Source organism: Mandrillus leucophaeus, unplaced genomic scaffold (assembly GCF_000951045.1).
Source record: "Mandrillus leucophaeus isolate KB7577 unplaced genomic scaffold, Mleu.le_1.0 Scaffold400, whole genome shotgun sequence".
Taxonomy (NCBI): Eukaryota; Metazoa; Chordata; class Mammalia; order Primates; family Cercopithecidae; genus Mandrillus; species Mandrillus leucophaeus.
The window spans coordinates 166,858-188,861 of record NW_012104255.1 but is presented as its reverse complement, the minus strand read 5'-3'; the positions used below and the strand labels follow the sequence as shown (position 1 = coordinate 188,861).

The 22,004-nt window shown below is 42.0% G+C and overlaps 2 protein-coding genes across 5 annotated transcripts in view; one reads left to right on the top strand and one right to left on the bottom strand.

Moving 5' to 3' along the window:
- The window catches only part of PFKFB1 (6-phosphofructo-2-kinase/fructose-2,6-biphosphatase 1), a 59,562-nt gene extending 44,421 nt beyond the window's left edge, over nt 1-15,141 (bottom strand). The window contains exon 1 of one of the 3 annotated variants that reach the window (XM_011991972.1): nt 14,756-15,141. In XM_011991972.1, the coding sequence (XP_011847362.1) occupies nt 14,756-14,783 (28 nt within the window). In that variant the 5' untranslated portion in view covers nt 14,784-15,141. Of the gene's footprint in view, nt 1-10,240; nt 10,622-14,755 lie in introns of those variants that run through there. The other 2 variants (XM_011991970.1, XM_011991971.1) reach the window with 2 other exon arrangements.
- A 907-nt stretch (nt 15,142-16,048) lies between these two features.
- Nucleotides 16,049-22,004, top strand: part of APEX2 (APEX nuclease (apurinic/apyrimidinic endonuclease) 2) — a 9,166-nt gene continuing 3,210 nt past the window's right edge. Inside the window, exons 1-5 of one of the 2 annotated variants that reach the window (XM_011991967.1) lie at nt 16,049-16,928; nt 17,883-17,966; nt 18,586-18,766; nt 19,298-19,444; nt 19,991-20,060. In XM_011991967.1, the coding sequence (XP_011847357.1) occupies nt 16,772-16,928; nt 17,883-17,966; nt 18,586-18,766; nt 19,298-19,444; nt 19,991-20,060 (639 nt within the window). In that variant the 5' untranslated portion in view covers nt 16,049-16,771. The remainder of the gene's footprint in view (nt 16,929-17,882; nt 17,967-18,585; nt 18,767-19,297; nt 19,445-19,990; nt 20,061-22,004) is intronic. The other variant, XM_011991968.1, reaches the window with a different exon arrangement.

Below are 22,004 nucleotides of genomic sequence, written 5' to 3'. Positions count from 1 at the left end.
GGGAGGGATTGCATTGGGAGTTATACCTGATGTAAATGACGAGTTGATGGGTGCAGCACAGCAACATGGCACAAGTATACATATGTGACAAACCTGCACGTTATGCACATGTACCCTAGAACTTAAAGTATAATAATAATAAAAATAAATTAAAAATAACAATAAAAATAACAAGAATAAAACACTACAAATAAAAAGCAATCCAGTATAACAACCATTTACATAGCATTTACATTGTATTAGGTATCATAATTAATCTACAGATGATTTAAAGTATATGAGAGGATATGTTTAGGTTATATGCAAACACTAGGCCATTTTATAAAAGGGACTTAAGCATTCATGGATTTTGGTATCTGCAGGGGTTCCTAGAACCAATCCTCTGCAGATACTGAGGGATGACTGTATATGCAATGATTAAGTGGGATTTAGTACAGGTATGCAAGACTAGAATAAAATTCAAAAAATCAATTAATGTAATCCACCCTATCAACAAACTAAAGAAAAAAAAATCAATACACACTGATAAAGCACATCATAAAACCCATTAATGATAAAAACTTTCAGCAAGTTAGGAATAGAGATAAATTACCTAAACTTGATAGGCACTCCTTTCTTTAAATAATTTTAATGAGTTTAAGCATTCAGCAATTCGTGAATTGGGAAGCACAATACACAAGCAGTTCAGGGCTCGGGGGATCAAGGGAAAACTTTTATAAGGTGTTCTCAGAAGAAAGATGAAATAAATATTTGATTGCTTAAAGTAGAAAGTCCATAGTTAGAGGTTAGTTGGTGGTTTCTGAATGGTTAAGCTTAAGATTTTATATTTTTATTTTTTATTTTAAGTTCAGGGGTACATGTGCAAGTTTCTTACTGAGATAAATTAATGTCACCAGAGTTTGTTGTACAGATTATTTTGTCGCCCAGGTGTACCTATTACCTATTAACTAGCACCCATTAGTTATTCTTCCTGATCCTCTCTCTTCTCCCACTCTCCACCCTCAGGTAGGTCTCAAGTGTGTGTTGTTCCCCTCTGTGTCCATGTGTTCTCATCGTTTAGCTCCCACTTACAAGGGAGAACATGCAGTATTTGGTTTTCTGTTCCTGTTTTCGGTTGCTAAGGATAATGGCCTCCAGCTCCATCCGTGTCCCTGCAAAGGACATAATCTCATTCTTTTTTGTGGCTGCATAGTATTCCATGGTATATACATATGACATTTTCTTTATCCAGTCTGTCATTGATAGACATTTAGGTTGATTCCATGTCTTTGGTATTGCGATGTGATATGTCTGCATGTGTCTTTATAATAGAATGATTTATATTCCCTTGGGTATATACCTGGTAATGGGATTGCTGGGTTGAATGGTACTTCTGTTTTTAGCTCTTTGATGAATCACTACACTGCTTTCCACATGGTTGAGCTAATTTACATTCCCACTAGCAGTGTATAAACATTCACTTTCTTCTGCAATCTCGCCAGCATCTGTTATTTTTTGACTTTTTTATGATAGCCATTCTGACTGGTGTGAGATGGTATCTCACTGTGGCTTTGATTTGCATTTTCCTAATCATAAGTGATGTTGAGCATTTTTTCATATGCTTGTTGGCTGTATGTATGTCTTCTTTTGAAAAGTGTCTGTTTATGTCCTTTGCCCACTTTTTAATAGGGTTGTTTGTTTTTTTTCTTGTAAATTTGTTTAAGTTCAACTTGATAAGAAACTTCTACAAAGCAAACAAAAACTATCACCAACATTATACTTAAAAGTGAAAGACTAAATGCTTTCCCCCTAACATCAGGACTAATGTAAGGATTTCCACCTTCTCCACTCTTTTGACATAGTACTAGAAGTTCTAACCACTGCAATAAGGCAATAAAAGGAAATAAAAGGCATACAGTTTGGAAAATAATTTTAAAAAATTCCCTATTTGAAATGTCATCATTGTCTACATAGAAATATCCCCCTAAACTACAGAAATTCCTTGAACTAACAAGTGAGTTCATCAAGGCTGCAAGATACAAGATCAACACACAAAAACAATCTTGAGACCTTCATTTCTGGCATGAGCGCATGAGGAACTCTGAAAACCCTTTCTCTAATAAAACAAGCTCAGCCGGCAAAAATTACAACACTACAATCTTTTAAAATCTCTGGAAATTATCTTAAATGGAATACAGCACATGAAGATATTTTTATTCAAGAAAATCTACTGAAATTTGGTAAGAACACAGTCTTTGACACATGTGCCATGCTACTGTTCCCAACCTTACTACTGTCCCCTCACTACTGGCTCCAAGCTTAGCTTGATAGAAGCTCCACTTAAGGTGTGTGTAGCCAAGATGAAGCTCCTTTTCTTCTTGGAGAGAATGTCCCATCAGTACTTTGGCAACTTACTGGAAGGAGCAGAGAGCTAGCATTTAGCATTCCCTTCCACTCAAAATTGCAGAGGCCTGGCAAGTGTGGTTAAGAGGTTGGAGGTTCCCTTCCTCCTCCCAGTTTTTACTCATAGAATGGAGGCTATATCCCAGGTGCAATAGGCTAAGAATACTGGGGTCCTGATTACCCTCATTCCATCTTGCTCATAGGGTAGGTTCCACACCAGGACAGGCAAACTAAGACCAGAAGCTGCTGCCTCGCCCAGCACCCAGAACAGTGCTCAGACAGTATGCCCATGGAGAGAGGAAATTCATAAGATGAGCGAACTCTGAAACTCTCCCCCGAAAACTAACTTTATTTTTAACATTGTATAAAGAAGCTCAAGCCCAAGGATGTTCTCAAAAACTACAATTTCACTTAACTAAGAGCAACATAGGCCAGCTCGTTTATCAGAGAGAACAAGAGAGAGAGGGACAGGTAAGAAGAGCCCTTCTGGGGTATGAAGAATCCTGAAAGACTTACTTCTCAAACTACTATAATGGATAGAACAACTACATAGAAGATCAACAACAGGGAAATAGAGGACTTCAACACAAAGTAGTAATAACGAACATCTGTAAAACACTCCATCCCCAAACAGCAGACTATACATTTTTTCCAAAGTGTACATCAAACATTCTCCAAGACAGACAATATTCTAGGCCATAAAACAAGCTTCAATAAATTTGGAAGGATGGAAATCATATAAGGCATGTTCTCCATCATAATGGAGTAAAATTAAAAACTAATAACAGAGACAACTTTGGGAAATTCACAAATATGGGAACCTAAAGGAAACAGAAGAAAGGATATAATAAGGATTAGAGGTGAAAATAATAAAACGGAGAAGAGGAAAACATTAGAAAAAAATCAACAAAATCAAAAGTTGGTTATTTGAAAAAATTAACAAACTTGACAAACCTTTAGTGAGACTAGCCAAGAAAAAAAAGAGAAAACTCAAATTAGTAAATTCAGGAAAAAAAGAGGAGACATTACTACTGACTTTATGAAAATAAAAAGAATTATATGGGAATATTATGAACAATCATAAATGTATGCCAACACAATAAATGCCTTAGGTGAAATAGACAAATTATTAGAATGATACAAACTCTCAAAACTGACTAAAAAAGAAATGAAATCTAAATAGATCTATAACAAGGGATTGAATAAGTAATGAAAAACCTTGCCACAAAGTAAAGTCCAGGATTAGATGGTTTCACTGGTGAATTCTAGCAAACATTTAAAGAATAATACAATTCTTCAAAAGCTCTTTCAAAAAGTAGAAGAGGAAGAAGCACTTTCCAACTCATTCCATGAGGCCAGTATTTCTGTGCTACCAAAGTTAGGCACATATATTAGAAGAAAAGAAAATTATAGACCAATAGCTGTTATGAATATGGATATAAAAATCCCCACAAAATACTAGCAAACTGAACTCAGGAATGTATAAAAGGATTTATATGTATATATTAGATATATGTATACATTATAATACTTTATACATCACAATCAAGTTAGATTTATTATAGGAATGCAAGCTTGATTAACCTTTGAAAATCAATGCAATAGACCACATCAATAGAATTAAGGACAAAAACCATATGATCATCATAATAGGCACAGATAAAGCATTTGGGAAATTAAATATCCCTTCATGATAAAACCAACAACAAATTAAGACTAGAAGGAAAGGTCCTAAACCTAATAAAAGACACCAATGAAAAACCCACAGCGACTATCACACTTAATGATGAAAGACTGAATGTTTCCCCCATGCCCCCTGACAAGATCAGTAACAAGAGAAGGATGTCTGTTTTCATCTCATCTTTTCAACATTCTAGTAGAGGTTATAGCAAAGGTAATTAGGTAAGAAAAAGAAAATAAAAGGCATCCGGATTGGAAAGGAAGAGATGAAATTATTTCTATTTGTAGATAACATAATCGTGTATATACAAAATCCCAAGGAATGCACTAAAAAACACTATTGGACCTAATAAATGAGTCCAGAAATGTTGCAGAATATAAGATCAATATATAAAAATCAATTACATTTATATAAAGTAGCCATGAGCAAACAAAATGAAATTAAGTAAAGCAATTCTATTTATAATAGCATCAAAACAATAAAATGCTTAAAAGAATACTTTAAAAAATGTAAAACACTCTGAAAACTACAAAACAATGCTTAAAATAAAGACCTAAGTAAATGCAACAACATCTCATGTTCAGGGACCTAAAACTTACTATTGTTAAGATGGTAATATTCCCTAACTAATCTATAGATTAAATGCAGCCTCTGTCAAAGTGCCAGCTTAATTCTTTGCAGAAATTAATAAATTGGTCTTAAAATTTATATGGAAATGCAGAGGACCTAGAATAGCCAAAACAATCTTGAAAACAATCTGAAAAAGAACAAAAATAGAAGACATGCTTCCCAATTTCAAGATTTATTAAAAACTACAGTAATCAAGAATGTGTGGTACTGGTATAAGGACAGAGATACATAAACACCAATGGAATAGAACTGAGAGCCCAGAAGTAAACCCTTCAACTTATTATAGTCACCTGATTTTCATCAAAGGTGCCAAGACAATTAAGTAGGGGAAAAAAGAGACTTCAAAAAATGCTGCTAGGACAACTGGATATCTACATGCAAAAGAATGAAGCTGGATTCCCATCTCACACCACATGCAAATATTAACTCAGAATAAATTTAAAAACCTAAATGTAAGAACTAAGACTATAAAACTCTTAGAAAAAAGCCTAGGCATAAATCTTTGTGACTTCACATGCTACAACATGGATTAACCTTGAAAACATCATGCCCAAAGAAATGAGCCAGATACAAAAGGCCACATATTGTATGACTCCCCTTATATAAAATGTCCAGAATAGGCAAATCCTTAGAGACTGAAAGTAGATTACTGGTTGCCAGGGGCTAAGGGGAGGGGGTCATCTGGAGTGAGTCTACAGTATGGAACTCCTTTTTGGCATAAAGAAAATGTTCTGGAATTAGTGGTGATGGTTACACAACTATGTGAATATACTCAAAACCACTGCCTGTATACTTCAAAATGGTGAATTTTATGGTATGTGAATTATATCTCTATCAAAAACAATTTTTTTAAAATGTAGGAAAACACATACCAGGCAAATATTAAGCTAAATAAAGCTAATAGGTATATTAGCTAGTAGGTATATTAATATGAGAAAAAAGATTGATTATAGGGCAAAAACATCAATGATACCAAATTACCAGGTATTACCAGAGTTAATAATTTCCTTACATGGTGATAAAATATTCAACTCACAAGGAAGATATAGCAATTCTAAATCTGTTTGTAACTACGAACTTTCAAGATGGACAGAAATACAAGGAGACATTAACAAATTTTCCATATCAACAGGCAGCCAAAACCCCAGAAGAATATAGAACATTTGAGCCAGATTAACAAACACAACTTAATCGAGGTATATAGTACACTAAACACAACTGTAAAATGCACATTCTTTTCAAGTGCTCATGGAACATTTACCAGAATTTTCCATAAGTTGGTCCATAAAGCAAGTATCAACAGACTTCAAAGAACTGAAATAACACAAAGTTTGTTCTCTGACTAGAATGGAATTAAAATGGAAATGACAAGAGCACTGATCTATCAAAGCAGAAGCTGGTCCAAGGGCTGGCACCAAGTACTGGAGACCTCCTGCTGTGGTAGGCATTAATCCTTTAGTTGCTAGATGATAATCAGTAGGTCCTGGCTGTCCTGGGAAAGGAATTGAGGTGGCCAGGGTAGCTGGGTAAGTGTCAGAGAGACTAAAAAAGCCTGGGACAGTGCCTATTTATAAAATGGACTAGAAATATTTTGAAAATTCATATGGCCATATGATTGTGAATCTGTGGAATATCAGCCCTGTTTAGTAGGCCAATTATAGCATTGGATACTTAAATTAGAAAAGAAGAAAGTCTGAAAATGAATGAGCTGAGCAGCATGCAACCCTACTAGTTAAAAAAGAGCAACAGAATGAATCCAAAGAAAGTAGGAGAAACAGAATAATGATGAAAAACTAGTTAAATAGAAAATAAAGATAACAGAAAGGATCAAAAGGTCAAAAGTTGATTATTTTAGAAGAATTATAAAAGTGTCAAACTTATAGCAAGATTGATCGAGAAGGTGCAAATAAACAATATAACAAAAGAGAAGCTATAACTACAAATGCAACAGAGATTTTAAAAAGATACAAAGATAAGAACTTCACACAAAATAAATTTGAAAACTGATGTGAAGTAGAAAAATTCCTAGAAAACCATGACTTAGGAAAGCTTAAGAAAGCTGACTTTAGTGGAAATCGCAAATTGAAAGGATTCTATAACTGATAAAAGAGATTGTATCCGTTAAAATATTAAAGGAGACACCAGGTCCAAATGGTTTTACCTGGAAATGCTGCCAGGTAAAATATTTGAGGAATGGCTAGTTCTGCAGACAACCTCTGTCAGAGGACAGAATGAAAGGTTTTTTTTATTCTGATTTTATGAGGTTACTATAATCTTGACACTCTTGGAAAAATTACAGGCCAATCTCTTTCCTGAGTAAAATGCTAAAATCCTAAACAAAATATTAGTGAAAGAAATTCAGAAGTTTTTATTTATCCCAGGACTGCAAGATTATTTCAACACAAGAAAAACTCTAATGTAATGTACCACATTAATGGGTTAAAATAGAAAATTAATGTCATTTCATTGAATACAGAAAACATGTTTAATAAAATTCAACATTCACTCATGCTTTAAAAATTGTATTGGCAAACTCAGAATACACAGGAACCTCTTTAACCTATTAAATGATATCTACCAAAAAAACTACAGCAAATTTACTCAATGGTGAAACTTAAAATCGGGATCAGCATAAGAATACACACTATTAACATTTCTTTTCAACATGTACTGCACATCTCGTGTGTGTGTATTAAAGGTGGGAGGTCTTAGCAGTGTAATAATATAAGAAAATGATAAAAATAAGGATTGTGGGGAAAATGAAAGCTATCGTTTACATACAAATTATCAAAACTCATAAGAAAGTTTAGCAGGTTTGCTAGTTACAAATTCATTACATGAAAAACAAGTACAGTTGTATACATTAGCAACATACTGCTATAAAATTTAATTTTCTAAAAAGGTACTATTTAACATAGCAACAAAAAATAAGTCAAAAAAATCTTACAATGGCATGCAAGCCTTTTATGGATTAAATTATAAAACTGCACTCAACATGAAAAAGTCTGAATATATGGAGTGATATACCATGTTTAGGGAAGACTCAACATCACAAAGATGGCAACTCTCCTCAAATTGATTAGATTTACAGATTGAATGTAATTTCCATCAAAATCCCAAAAGTTCTCTCTCTCTCTCTCTCTCTCTCTCTCTCGTGTGTGTCTGTGTGTGTGTGCGTGTGTGTGTGTGTGTGTGTGTGTGTGTGTGTGTGTTTAACTTGGAAAGCTGATTCTAAAATTTATGGAGAAGAGCACTGGGCCAAGAATAGCCAAGACACTCCATAAGAAGGACAAGATGGAGGGACTTGCTCTACCAGGATAAAGGTACAAGAATGCCCATTGGATTATTGTTCGTAATCAAAAATTAGAAACTACTCAAATGCTCAACAATAGTAAGATGGATAAATAAACTGGGATATTCACAAGGGGAATAAACAAACTACAACTGCTTGCAACAATAACATGGGTGGTTCACATAAACATAATGTTGGATGAGAAAAGAATATGCACAGCTGTTCAAGTACTTTACATGTTAATGTATTTAATCTTCAGAATAACATTAAGTGACTGTGTGTCTTCCAAGAAAAAGGTGATTCAGACCTTACAGGGACAAATAGACTGGCCTCCCTAGCAAGAGGTGAACCAGACATTGCCCAGACTTGGCAACCACTATCTAAGTTTTTTTGCATCTATGGTCTGATAAAATTTAGACAGATATTAATGAGTGACTGTCTTGTGCACACAGAGCCCCATTTTTGGCTATGGCGAGTGGTAGAGTGGAAGTAGCACAGAGTGACCATTTATTGAGTGACCATTTACATCTACTATGTGCCAGGATCAGGGCCTGATGTTGAGGATATGATGGTAAATAAGACCACACACCCACTTTCTTGTTTAAACAACAAGAACAATAAGAATTAGGATAATTAACAATTACTGAGTGTGTACTATGTGCTGGACACTCTTCTAAGCATGTCATAGGCTTCAGCTCATCTAATCTTCACAACTACACTGTTATTAACTTCCTTTTACAGGTGAGGAAACAGAGAAGCCCAGAGAGGTTAAAAGAGTTGTCCAAGGTCACAGACACAGGGGGAGACAGAGCTGAGACTCAAACCTAAGCAGTCTGGATCCAGAACCTCTGAATCAGTGAATTACTCCCAATAACACTGGGTCATAGGCATTAATTCTGTTTTATAGCTGAGGGAAGTGGCGCTCCAAACTAAAGTGAGCACGTATTTATTTTTCATCTTCTATTTGATAGAGACTATATTAGATGATTTATGTATATTATCTCTCCAACTTGAAAGACACAGTTCCCAGGACTATAAGCATTCTAGCTCTGGAGGACCCGTGTATGCAGAGAATGGCTTGCTTGTCAACTAAACAGCCCCTTGGAAAAGGCCAAGAGTGGCTGGCTGGGTGAGGGTACCTCTCAGTCTCCAGGCTCCTAGATCTCCAGTTGAGTGAGTGTGAGAGCTGGTGGAGATAAGAAAGAGAGAGAACAGGAGCCTAGTCTTTTTTGTCTCTCTTTCTCCACCCACACCCTACATCCTGTATATTATAACTATATTTAACATTCTATATGCTCCTGGATCCTCTAAGCAACTACTGCTACCCCCAATATCTCTGAGCCTGGGCCTCCTCTAGCATTAGCAGAGTGGAAACTTGGTTAGCTGGCCTTTGGGGTGTCTGAGTTCCACAGTCCACAGCTGCCTTATCTTAACCCACCTTATGGCCATTCAGGCCACAATCCCTGGGCTGGATGCACCTTGGTCCACCACTGTCGCCTGTTATCTATGGGAAATGGGTATACTCGTTTCTTTTTAAATACGTACAGGTTTTGTTTACTTTTCTTTTGCCCTTGATCTTTCTTAAATTTCCAAAGTGAGCACCACACCAGTGGGCTGGCCCTGAGAGACTGTCTCTCTCAAATTCCCAGAGCAGCAAGGAGGTCCATATGTGCCAGAGAGCCAACATTGGAGACAGGACATGAAGTGTTTCCCAACCTAGGCAGGTACAGACTCAGAAAAGGCCTGAGAAAGGAGAGGAGCAATACTGACCAGTGACATGGCACTGTTGTGTACGCAGCACCTGTCTCCTGAGAGATGATGCCAGGAGCCATCACCTTATTTCACCCAGGCACTATCAGTCAGACAAGACCAACTCCCAGACACTTCACAGAAGTCACCAAAATGAAACATACTAGGCTATCACTGAACAGTCCTGAACTAGAAATCTTAAATTCTACACAAGAAACATTCCAAACAAGCTCTGCCTAAGAAATGAAAAGTTCCTAAAGATCCCTCTGATTAAGATGGTCTTAACGTAATCCTCCTTCTCTGTCTTCATCTCTTTCTTTCCGGTTGTCTTCTCTCTCATTCTTTCCTCACCTTTTTGACACTAGCCTCTATTTCATCCAGTTGTTCATCTACTCCAACTTTTAGGTTGAGGTGGGAGTGTACGTTAAGGGGAGGTGCATCCTTTGCTCTTCTACACCCACTCTACCACCACCACCTTGAAACCCACGGAAGTAAACCCCACTTACAGCCCCTTCTCCGATGCAGCCTGCTGCTGCCGCTGCTGTGTGGAATCCAGATCTTCTGCAACCTGGTTTGGGTGAGCTCTCCCATCTCTGGAGACATCTTAGGAGTCGCAGCTAATGACATCACTGCCCACAAGGTACCCGGCCTCACTTCCTATCTTACTAGCTGTCTTTTCCCTCACTGTGGTCACAGCAGCAAGTGGACAGAGCTGGGACGGGGGGTGCACTGGGTTTCTAAGCCCTCTCAAAGTCTGTCTTCAGTCCCCTCTCCTCTTTCCTCTGGTCCTAGCCTGCCTCTGCTCCTGTATGTACTAGGGGTATTGGGTGCAGAGAGCAAGAGGTTGGGCAGAGGTCAGGAGAGGCCTCTGAACTCCAAGGGCTGTGTACATAGGAGGTAAGTTGGAGCCCAACAAGGAAGGCAGCCAGCAACACAGTCCAGGTCTGACCAGTCACTTCCCTCCAATGAAGACAAGACTAATAGAGTATGCAAATAAAAGACCAAAGATCATGTGCTTACAGCCTGTGTAGGGTAGAGAGGCAAAGGTGATGGAGGTAGGTCTCAGCGGCTTTCCCAGCTTTGAAATCAAAAAATGGACCTAAGTAGAATGTCAAGCTCCAACCCAGAAATCAAGATTTACATCAGAAATGCAAGGTTCCCAAGGACAAAAACACAAACACAAAGTCCCTACTGGGGAATGCAGTGTTTTGAGCTGGCAATTAGAGGCCCAAACTGGACATGGAAGGTCCATTACTTCTCTGCTTCTCCGACCCAAAATGGCCTTGCATCCCTTGTCTTCTCTGGATTCTGCTACCTTCCTTGCCACAGGGCCTCTCCCACCTGAAATGTGCTGCCTGGGGCACTCTTGAAGAGATGGGCACTATCTGATCATCTTTCTACTCTCTCCAGCCAAGGGCTAAATAAATAGGAGTAAACTGACACCTTTGGAAGAGTGCAGCCATTGCCTGGGGCTGGAGGTGGGGGAATGGTAAGCTCTGCCCACATGGCTGTTAGCCACCGTCAGATCCCCTAAGGAGAATGACATTGGCATGATGAACTGATAGAAAATTTCACTAAAGTTCCTCATGCCAAGCCATTAGGATGGAGATTTAAGAGGGTGGAGGCTGCAGCAGGGAGCAAAGAGCAATGGCCTCAAAGTAGGACAAGTCCACAGGCCAGAGCCATCCAGCCCAGATGACTCACCCTCACCTGCCCCCTCTCTCCCTCCCCTGACACGTTGTTTTGAGGCTTTTATGTGTAGAACTCATAGAACTGCACAGCTTGCCTGGAAGATGCGCACGTGTGCTCTTACTTCACTCTTCTGCAACCTTCCCACCCCCAGTGAACCTTCAATGATTGGCTACGAGGAAGCTCAACTTTCTTCCACTGAGCTGGGCTACACAAGGGCAATCTCTTGGGGACAGAAATTTCCAATCCTTGCCCTCAAATGCTCTCAGTTACACTTTGCCTTTTAAGAAGTTCCCTAAAATACATTTGCAAGCCTTAGTCTACACAAGGGTCAGATTTCCTCCAGTTGTTGTGTATAAATCATACCAAACTTTTAATACATTCCAGAGCCCACCTATCTAAATGAATCAACTGAGACAGCAGATTATGATGGTTAAGAGCAATAGGCTCTAGAGCCATATTTCTTGAGTGGAATCCTACCTCTGCCCCTTGTTGGCTATGAGACAATGAGCAGAAGACTAAACTTTTCAGTGCTTCAGTTTTCTTATCTGGAACATGGCAATGATAGGAGTACCTACCCTACTTAGGATTGTTGAAGCGTCAATGTGTTAAAAAATGTAAAGCAATCTGGGAAATGTTAAAAATATATTATCTAACACTGTTACTCCCTTTGGGAGGTAAATGATAAGACACCTCTTTGACTAACCTGAAACTTCTACTGTAATGCTGACCATACAGAAAACCCTCAGTTAAGGAAACTTACAATATTATGGCAAAGGTTTAACATTTATAATACGCAAAGAGCTCCTGCAAATCAATTAGAAGGATGAATTTGGTTTTACTCTTTTGATTTTGTGTAAAGACTTGTGAGATCATTTCATCTCACCCTCTCAGGTAAGAAAACTGAGATCTAGAAATATTTTTCTAGAAATATCCTAAGGTCATGTAGCAAATCAGTGGCCAAGTCAGGAATAGAACACTAGGGACCTAATTTCTCCCAGGCCAGGGCTTTTCTTTAATTAATCAAACACGCCTGATCTAAGAATGTGGTCTTACAGGTTAGTTCAGAACCTCTAGAGTCTCAGAACTAGACTTTGTAAGAGATACAACTCTTTTAATTCTAATAAATTTCCTAACTGGTATAAGTCTGTTAATATTAATAATCTTAATTATAACCCTTTCCCTGTATGTTTTCCATTGCCCACAAAGCAACAACATATCCCTTATCTCATTTGATCCTTACAAACATCCTTGTTAGCCTTACAGGGAAACTGAGGTCTGGGGAGGGGAAGTGGCATGTTCAAGGTAATCTAGCTGGTCACATGAACGTCTCTTCTATGTTTACAATTTTGTCCCCATGACCCTGCCAACAGGCAGAAGGACAATTTTAGCAGCAGGAAATCTGAGATAGGAAGCTGGCAGGCTTTTGACAAAGTCTGAAAGGGTAAACCTGGGGTCCAGGCTCTAAAACCTAACTTAAACTTGCCTGGAATTAGCTATGAGATTCCTCACTGTTACCAATTCTAATCCCAGAAGCAGGAGACCAAAACAAGCTTTATGGAAAGACCTCAACTTGGCACTCAAGACTTCTCAATCAAGCTTCAGCCTACCTGTCCAGCCATGTCTCTCCTTAGATCTCCATCCTTAAACTTCACTGGCTGACTCACTGGGCCCCAAAATACATGGTGTGTTTTCTTGTTTCTTGGCCTTTGCTCAGCCTGAAATGCCATTTTTTCTCCTTCTATTCCCAACACATTCTGACCCATTTTTCAAGGTCTGGTTTGATGTTCACTTCCTTTGGGAAGTGACCCCTGTATCCTTGGAACAGGCCTTGTCTTTGGTTCTTATATTGCCCACCTGCTCCTATCTGAGCAAGTATCCACCAGTATTTTCCTGGTCTGCTTCCCCACTAGACTGTGAACTCCTTGAGGATGGAGACTAGATCTCAGTGATCTGTAATTTGTGTTTCCAGTGTCCAATTCAGGCCCTGGCACAGAGGACAGAGGAGACACTTGCTTATTGTGTTTGTGCAGTCTACATCTCTCTGCCCCAGATGAGATGAACTTGTGGACAACTAATCCTAGTTCAACAAAGTAAATATTATAACAGAGAGCTGTGCAGGGAATTGGATGGGAGAACTAACTTGTCTGAGCTAGGAGGTGGCATCTAGAAAGGTTTCTCTACCTTGAATGGGACAGAAACAGATAAACACAAGAATTAAGTCCTCTCTGAAAAGGGCCAATGAACTCGTGGCAGAGAAAGGGTTCAGTCAGTACCAGATTCTCATTCAAGACCAAGCTCTGACCTGCAGCTCTTGGTCTAAAATTCTAGAATGGGGCTATTTCTAGGGAAGAAAAGATTACAATGTGATTTCCCAAGGCCCCCAGATCCTGACCCTATACCCGTCCCAAAGTATAGGGCATGTGTATGGGGGGAGAATCCTATGTAAAGGAGCATATGACAGTGCTGATGGATAATAAAGTCATGAATGGGGTCTCCCTATTGGTAGCTCTCAGACTGTTTGGGTATGAATGCATTTGTGGAGAATGAAGGCATGAGGGGAGATCGACCACACACTTACAAGCTAGGTGCATGTATATGAGTGTCAGGCCTTCTGTGACAGGAGTCTATGATCCCCTTCCTTCTCAGCCACTGTCCTGGCCCACCATCTCTCCACTATTTTCGGCCTCATGCCTGGGCCCCAAACCTCACTGAATCCTAGTCCTGGAAGCGGCTCTCCACAGACCATAGTCGCACAGGGAGAAGAGCAGCTGGAGGGTTTTGGGTGGGATTGCTTGTGGAGCCTATATAAAAAAGCAAGATCACTACTCTTAGAGCGAGGAAGTCCCGAAATGTCTCCAAAGAGCTTTGGTTTCTGCCTTTCCACCCTTCTTGATCGTGACAGCCCTCTGAGGAACATTGGCTAGAGACTCTGATTTCCATTTTACTGAGGAGGCTACTGATGCCCAGAGAAGCTAGAGAGTTTGTTCAAAGCGCCACAGCAAATCAACCCTACTTTACACATCAGTGGGGAGGTAAGAGCTATAATCTCCATCACTCAGTTCATTCAAAACCAGACCAGAACAAGTTAGAGAGACTTTCACAGGTGCTAGGGAATTGCCCTGGGGGCCAGGGTCCCACAAAGGCCAGAATGGATTTTTAAAAATATACAGATACATAAATAGGTTACATATAATCTTTTCCCCCACTTTCCCATGCCCTTTAATGCACACGTCAACCAACCATCTACGCAAAGAAAACTTTCCAGAGGGCCTGAAGAATGGATGTGGATTTGTGTAACTCCTGCCTACGTTCCCTTCTTTCTCACCTACCTTTTATTCTAGAGGTTTTTTCTTCCATTGCTAATTATCCAACACTCGGTTGTCTTGCATTTACAGACCCCTAAGGCAGGTCCAGTGGGTGGCATCAAAGAGGAAGCCTGGAGGTGTTCGTTGGTTCCCTGAGAAGGCTGAGGATGTACCCTTGTTAAGTGGGGGGAGTGTATGTGCTCTGTTGAAATATCAGCTGTTGTAGTTGCCAAAGAAGTTCCTGAGCCACCCGAAGCCTTTTCTCTTCAGTCCAACCGTGTGTTCACCTTGCCCCAAAGGTCAGAACTAATATTAACAAGCCATTGCAGAATAGGGAAATTAAAACCAGCTATGGAGACAGGCAAGTTCTGGATTTTGCTGGGGCTGAGTTTCAGATTGGTCTTCAGTGTAAATGGGCATAATCTCTTACTGGAAAGCAATCTGATAATATGAAGCAAGAGCAATAAAAATGTTCATTTCCTTTGTCCTAGTTGTCACTTTCATGGGAGTCAATCCTGAGTCAACAACCCCCAAAGCATGAAAAAGCTTAGGACACACAAATTTTATTTTAATCACAGAGCTATTTTCTGATAGCAACAACTGGTAAATTTAAGTCCTCCAGGAGGAAAAGCAGTTTACTGCGTCTTTGCTGTAACCATTGAGGACGATGGCTCTAACACTTAAATTCTGGGGGAAAAATAATTATGCTGCAATTCTGGGTGAGGAATCTAAAGATGCATCGTTATGCTTTTCCCTGGACATTGGGCATATCCATTATTTCTATTTTTTGTGCTCTCAAAAACAAGCCATGAACCTGTTGATGCTCTTGCTATTATTCTTTGTTCATTCATTCACCTGACAAGTATCTATTGCTTCCCAATATATACTGTGTCCAGTATTAGGGGATGGGCTAACAAGATGAACCAGACATGGTCATTGTTCTCAAGCTGCTGGCAGTCTAGTGGCAGCAGAAATAGAAGTCAATGACAGCTGTGTATTATAAGTACTGTGACAGAATGGACCATAGGGTGCCGTGGGGCCCCAGAGGAAAAGACTTAACTGGGGTGGTGTGTGGTCAGTAAAAACACTCAGAAAAGTAATCCTTGAGCTAATTAACATAAGGTTTGAATCCTGGCTCTACTACTTCAGTGTAAGAGAGACTGAACTGTGAGAATGAAGTGAATTCACTCGACGTCTCTAACTTAGACTCAATGCCCCAAACAGGGCTGTCCTGAGAATTAAATGCGATAACATATACAGAAGAGCCATGGATGCATCCGGAGACAGTGCTGCTCACGAGCTTACATTTCCTGGGCCTCGATTTCACTTATCTGAGAAACAGAACCAAGAGTAAGGATGTGCCCGGCTACATCCTTCGGAATGTTAAGAGCCAAGACAAATAAAAGCTACAGGGCAGGCTTGAGACAGCCTCCTCCTCCTCCCCTCTGCCCCAATAAAGCCAAAGGCCCTCCTCCTAAGTCTTATCTCAGTGGAGCGACTCTTACTGCTCCCTCCTCCAACCACGAACCTCCCTTTGCCCGGTCCAACGCGGGCACTTAGCGCCAGCTACTCCTGGGGCGCAAGCGCGGCAGCCATCTGTGCACTTAGGTGGGCGGTCCGTCGCACTGAGGGCGGGGCTTTGGCTGCTGAGCAGTTCCGCTCAGGGTCGCCTACAAAGTGGCAAAATCCCGTTTGTAAGTAACCGGACGCACCACGTGGACTTCTGAGTAGAGGAAAAACGTACTGAGACTCAGGTGTCCGAGCGGAAGGCGCGGGAGCCCAACTGGAAACTCCTCTCGCCATTCATTGCCCCTAGGCTTCCGCTCTGCTTCTTTCAGCGTCCACCCAGTTCTTCCTCCCGCCAATGAGAACTGAGGAAGTTGAAGCCCCCGCCCGACGCGTCAGGCGCTTTTGTGGTACGCACGAGAGCGCCTGCGCAAACGCACGCGGGAGGCGGGCCTGGCCGACTTCGGAACAGCGAGCTAGCTGTTCGCTCGCGCCTAGTTTGGCGCGGGCTGGGAGGTGTTCCAGGCCGTTAAGATGTTGCGCGTGGTGAGCTGGAACATCAATGGGATTCGGAGACCCGTGCAAGGGGTGGCAAATCAGGAACCCAGCAACTGTGCCGCCGTGGCCGTGGGGCGCATTTTGGAGGAGCTGGATGCGGATATCGTCTGTCTCCAGGAAACCAAAGTGACCAGTGAGCGCTCTGGATTCCAGGATCCCTGCATACTTTTTCTTTCCCGCTAACTTTTGCCCCCTGTCCCATGTAATTTTACTTTCCCAGTTTCCTATTCTTAGAGTCCTGCCCTTAGACCCAGGTCTCTTCCCTCTTAAACTCCCATTTCCCACCCTAGCTAGATCCCCAGTTGCACTCCATTTCCTATCTTCAGCAAACTAGCTCCTTCTCGAAACCCCATATCTAGTCAGATTCCCACTCATTCTCTGGCCCCAAACTCAGTCCCCTGAATTTCCTCCTTCCATACGCTGTCCATCTCCCCGCCACCAAGTCAAACCTCCGAATTCTTCATCCTTGCCCCAAGCTCAGATCCTCTAATTCCCACCCCACCTTTGACCCCAGCTCAGTCTTTCTAATTGCCTCCTTTTCACACCTCCACCTCAGAACCCCGTACCCCTTATCTATCCCCATCTCTCCTCCCAGCTGAAAGTCCCTAATTCCCACCCCAAGCTTACATATCCTCTTATTTCTTCACCCTTCTATCTCCCCTCAGAATCCCCTAATTCCTTTTCCTTCCATCCCCAGTTCAGATCCCCTAATTCCCTCTCTCTTACCTCTCACCCTTAGCTCAGATTCCCACTGTCCTCTCATATGTCCATCCCCACCCCCAGCTCCCTCTCATCGTCCAGACCTCCAGGCTTAGCTCTGATTCTTTCCCTCTCCCACCTAATTCTCCACCTCCACTTCATAGTCTCTAACCACCCCCGCCAGCCTTCTAATTCTGATATCAATTTCCTCTCTGACATTTCTCATCTTTCTAGGTCTTCCTCTACTCATAGATACTTCATTCCCGTCACCCCCAACTCCGGCTCTGATGTGTGCAAGGAATTAGCCTACAACTGTAATTCCAGGCCTTTGTGTTTCTCGGATGCTAGTTTTACCTCTGACTTAATCTTACATTTTTTTTTTCCCTAGGGGATGCACTGACAGAGCCCCTGGCTATCGTTGAGGGTTATAACTCCTATTTCAGCTTCAGCCGCAACCGTAGTGGCTATTCTGGTAAATGGGGCTTTCTGTGGACTTTAAATTAGTGATGGAGGCAGATGGGGAAAAGGGTTTCCAATATTTGATGAGAGGGTAATAAGAAATTTAGACATTTAGTTTACAGAGCTAAAGCTGCATAATAGTAAATTACGTGAAATATAATTTTTATGGATAGAATTATCCTACTGGACCTCAGAAGTACAGTAGTAGTGTGGTGCTTAATTGTGTGAACTGTGGAGCCAGAAGCCCAGGGTTTGAATTGTGGCTCATTTCCTAGCTGTGCACCCTCTGGCAAGTTACATTACCTCTTGGTGCTTCAGGTTCCTCAGCTAGAAAATGAGGATAATGTTTACCTTCTAGGGCTGTTACGAGGATTAAATTAATTAATCCATGTGATAGTAATAATTGCTAATACTTCTCGAGCACTCACCATGTATCAATGTAAAACACTTAGAACATTCTGTGGCTTTTTTAGATGCAGGAACTGAGACTCCAGGGTTTGAATAAGGTTCTCCAAGAACCACACTTTATGAAGATGACTTAGGTGACCTGTGTGGGGACAATTGGAGTGGGATAGGCTGTGCAACAGGCTATTGACTGCCAGGTCTGCTCAGAGTACCCTGTCTGTTCCCAGGTGTAGCCACCTTCTGTAAGGACAACGCTACCCCAGTGGCTGCTGAAGAAGGCCTGAGTGGCCTGTTTGCCACCCAGAATGGGAATGTTGGTTGCTATGGAAACATGGATGAGTTTACCCAAGAGGAACTCCGGGCTCTGGATAGTGAGGGCCGGGCCCTCCTCACACAGCATAAGATCCGGTAATAGCTCATATCTCCCTGCTACTGAGCACTGCTGGTGCTACTCTTTGAGTGTGAAGATTCTGAGGCTTGCCCTGTAAACATACATGCACTGTGGTAAAGTTCCCAAATTTGCCTTTCCTGATTTAGTCCTGGCTGGGCTGCTCAGTGTGTGACCCTGGCAAATTTTTCCCCCTCTGAGGCTTGAGTTTCCATCTCTACAGTGCGGGGCTGGCCTGGTGATCCAGCCCTTATTACCATAGACATCTCAAAAGCAACTTAGTGCTGAATTCACTGCCCCAGGTTTCTCTCTTTCTGGGTGTTCTCTTTGTGAATAGCAGCGCCATTACCTGGTGGTCATCCTTAGATGTCCGTCTCCCTGCCTTACCAGTAGTCAGTCCCCAAGTCCTGTGCATGCCAGCTCATTTGTGTCTCTTTAACCCCTTTCTTTTCCATCCCAGACAGTCACCAAATGGAAGCCATGTGGTATGGGGAAGGGACAGAAGGGGAGGTTTGAAACTGACCCCTTTTGAAGGTTTCTCTTTTCTCCAGCACGTGGGAAGGGAAGGAGAGGATCTTGACCCTAATCAACGTGTACTGCCCCCATGCGGACCCTGGGAGGCCTGAGCGGCTAGTCTTTAAGATGCGCTTCTATCGTTTGCTGCAAATCCGAGCAGAAGCCCTCCTGGCGGCAGGCAGGTACTGCAACTAGGCAGCAAGGCTTCCTTGAGTCGGTCCTGGGTGCCCAGCCCTGTGGTAAGCTCCATTGAAAGGGATATGGAACCTTTCCAAAGAACTCAGAGACAAAGGGATATTGTTTCTACCCCACAGAATAGTTTTAAGGGTGAAATGAGATGAGAATGATAAAGTTCCTGGAAGCAAAGGAAAGTCTTGTTCCAGGGAAGGACAGGAAAGTGAGGGTGGGTTAGAGCAATCAAGGGGAGGTGGTATTTGAGCTCACCTCCCCTTGATTGAAGGACAAGAAAAATGCCCATTAGGTACTGATCAGTGAGGCAGTCATGTCAAACATGGAGCACTGTCACCTTTGGAGATCAGAATTGGGTTGGTCAGATATGAAAGGCAGCAAGGTTGTGGTAAGATTGGAGAGGTAGGCTGCTATGAGTTGCTGTTGGCTAGGAAGCCTCAATATGGGAGGTGGCCTGTCTGAGCTCTTGGGCCCAGGAAAAAGTATACGAGCCAGGACTGCTGCACCCCTTTCTAACAATCCCATATTGTGTTTTTCAGCCATGTGATCATTCTGGGTGACCTGAATACAGCCCACCGCCCCATTGACCACTGGGACGCAGTCAACCTGGTAAGGCTACCTCTAGGTGCCTGGCCCCACTTGACTGATTCTGTTTGTCCAGCCAACCAATGCTGAGTTTTTGGCCCAGGGACAGCTTCCTTTATGGGAAAGTGGAGCTTGGTTTGCAATACTATTCTTATAGTACTGAGGATTGGTCATTCATTCAATAGACAATACTGACTCTGCCACATACTGAGGACTCAGGAGTCAGATCCAACTCTTGGCTCCTAGGAGCTCTCCAGCATGGTGGTGGGCTACAGACGCATGGCTGGCCAATTATAGGATGGTATTCTCAGAGCAGAGACACAGATGGCATCCCAGAAGGCTACAGGAGCTCAGAGATGGGAGTCCTAGGTGAGCTCAGACATCAGGACAGGCAGCTGAAAATGGCTGAATCTTAACAGACAAGTAGAACAGCTTTGAAGTAGCGAAGCATTTTAGCATGGGCAAAGGTTTCAAGGTGAGAATTTGCATTGTGTGCATGGGGAACCACAAGTCCCTTTCTTCTCAGTGACATGGGAAGGGAGGTGAGTGGCAGAAGGTGGGGCTGGAGAGTTGTTGGGGGTCAGATGTTTTCAAGGACTGTGAATTCCACATTGCCTTGGTCATTTCCTTAATACACTGTGTTTCTTGTTTATGAACTTTCAATACCTCTTGGTTACCTCTGTGATGCAGAGAAAACATCGAGACCTAGCATTCAAGGCTCTCCATGGACTGCGACCTGTCTCTATTTCCACCTTCAGTGTCCCTACACATTTTGTCCTCTCTAGACAGGTTGTCTCCTGTCGGCCTGTTGTAAAAGTTATTCTCATTCTGGCTTTTTTCACTGTGCCCTGAATTGGTGGACATGACCCCCCTCTCTGTCTTTTTGTTATATGAACCTCTTATCTCTAAGTGCCCCTAGGCCCATGGTTTTCAGCCCCTAACTGCATATTAGAACAAAAATATCAATATCTTAGCACTACTGCAGACTAATGAACTCAGAACTCTTGGGTGTGGGGCCAGGGTAGTGGCACGTTCTAAAAGCCCCCAGTGTGACTTTATCATGCAGCCAGGCTTGAGAACCACTGCCCTAGAATCTACAAGCCAGCTCTCATCTTGGCTTGCCTTATGTCTCATGATGGGGGATCAGTGATTGATGTTGGCACAGTCCCACTCAGCACTGGGCTTGGCTTAGAGAAGGACCGTGGGAATATTCCTTGATTAATTTGCAGAAGAGCTACATAAATGTAGATATGGCTCCCAGCTGGGAAATGAGCAGAAGCGAGAGAATGGTGGTGGTGTTGTGGTGGGGAGCGGAGAGAATGCTACAAAGTGCGAGCCTTCAGTCCCTCCCTGCCTCATTCCTTTTACACATTCATTCAGTGTGTTCTTTCAGATTCCTGTGATAGCATCATACACCTTTATGCCTTCTCTACTTAGTTCAGAGGTAGCCTAGATCTCTCATGTATACCTCCTTCATTTTCTCCTCCAGGGAAAGAGAACTAATAGTGCCAGCTAAGATGACTTACAGTCTTTCCAAAATAGCAGAACATATCCACTTTCCACCAGGCTTGCTCTTTTAGTCTTGTCATTTCTCTAAATGGCACCATCATCCCCTTGGTTGCTTCAACTTAAAGCCTGGGAATTGTGCTAGTATTGTCTTTCTTTCTTACTCCACTTCCCACATTCAGTTAGTCTGCAAGTACTGTTGATTCTAGCTACAAATCATCTCATAATTTCATGTTTCTGTCTCCTCTGGCACCCACCCTAGCCCAAGTGACCATCATCTTGCTTGTGTGACTATGGCAGCCATTTCCTGCTGGTATTCTGGTCTCAAGTCTGGTCTTTCCTCAAGTCTTTTGGGTATGCAGCACACTCCCTCCACAGGCCCAGCACAGAGACTGTTCTTCAAGTTAGGAGCACCCTCCACCTAGGTTACTCTTGCTCAGCCCGCACACCTCCCCTCCAGAT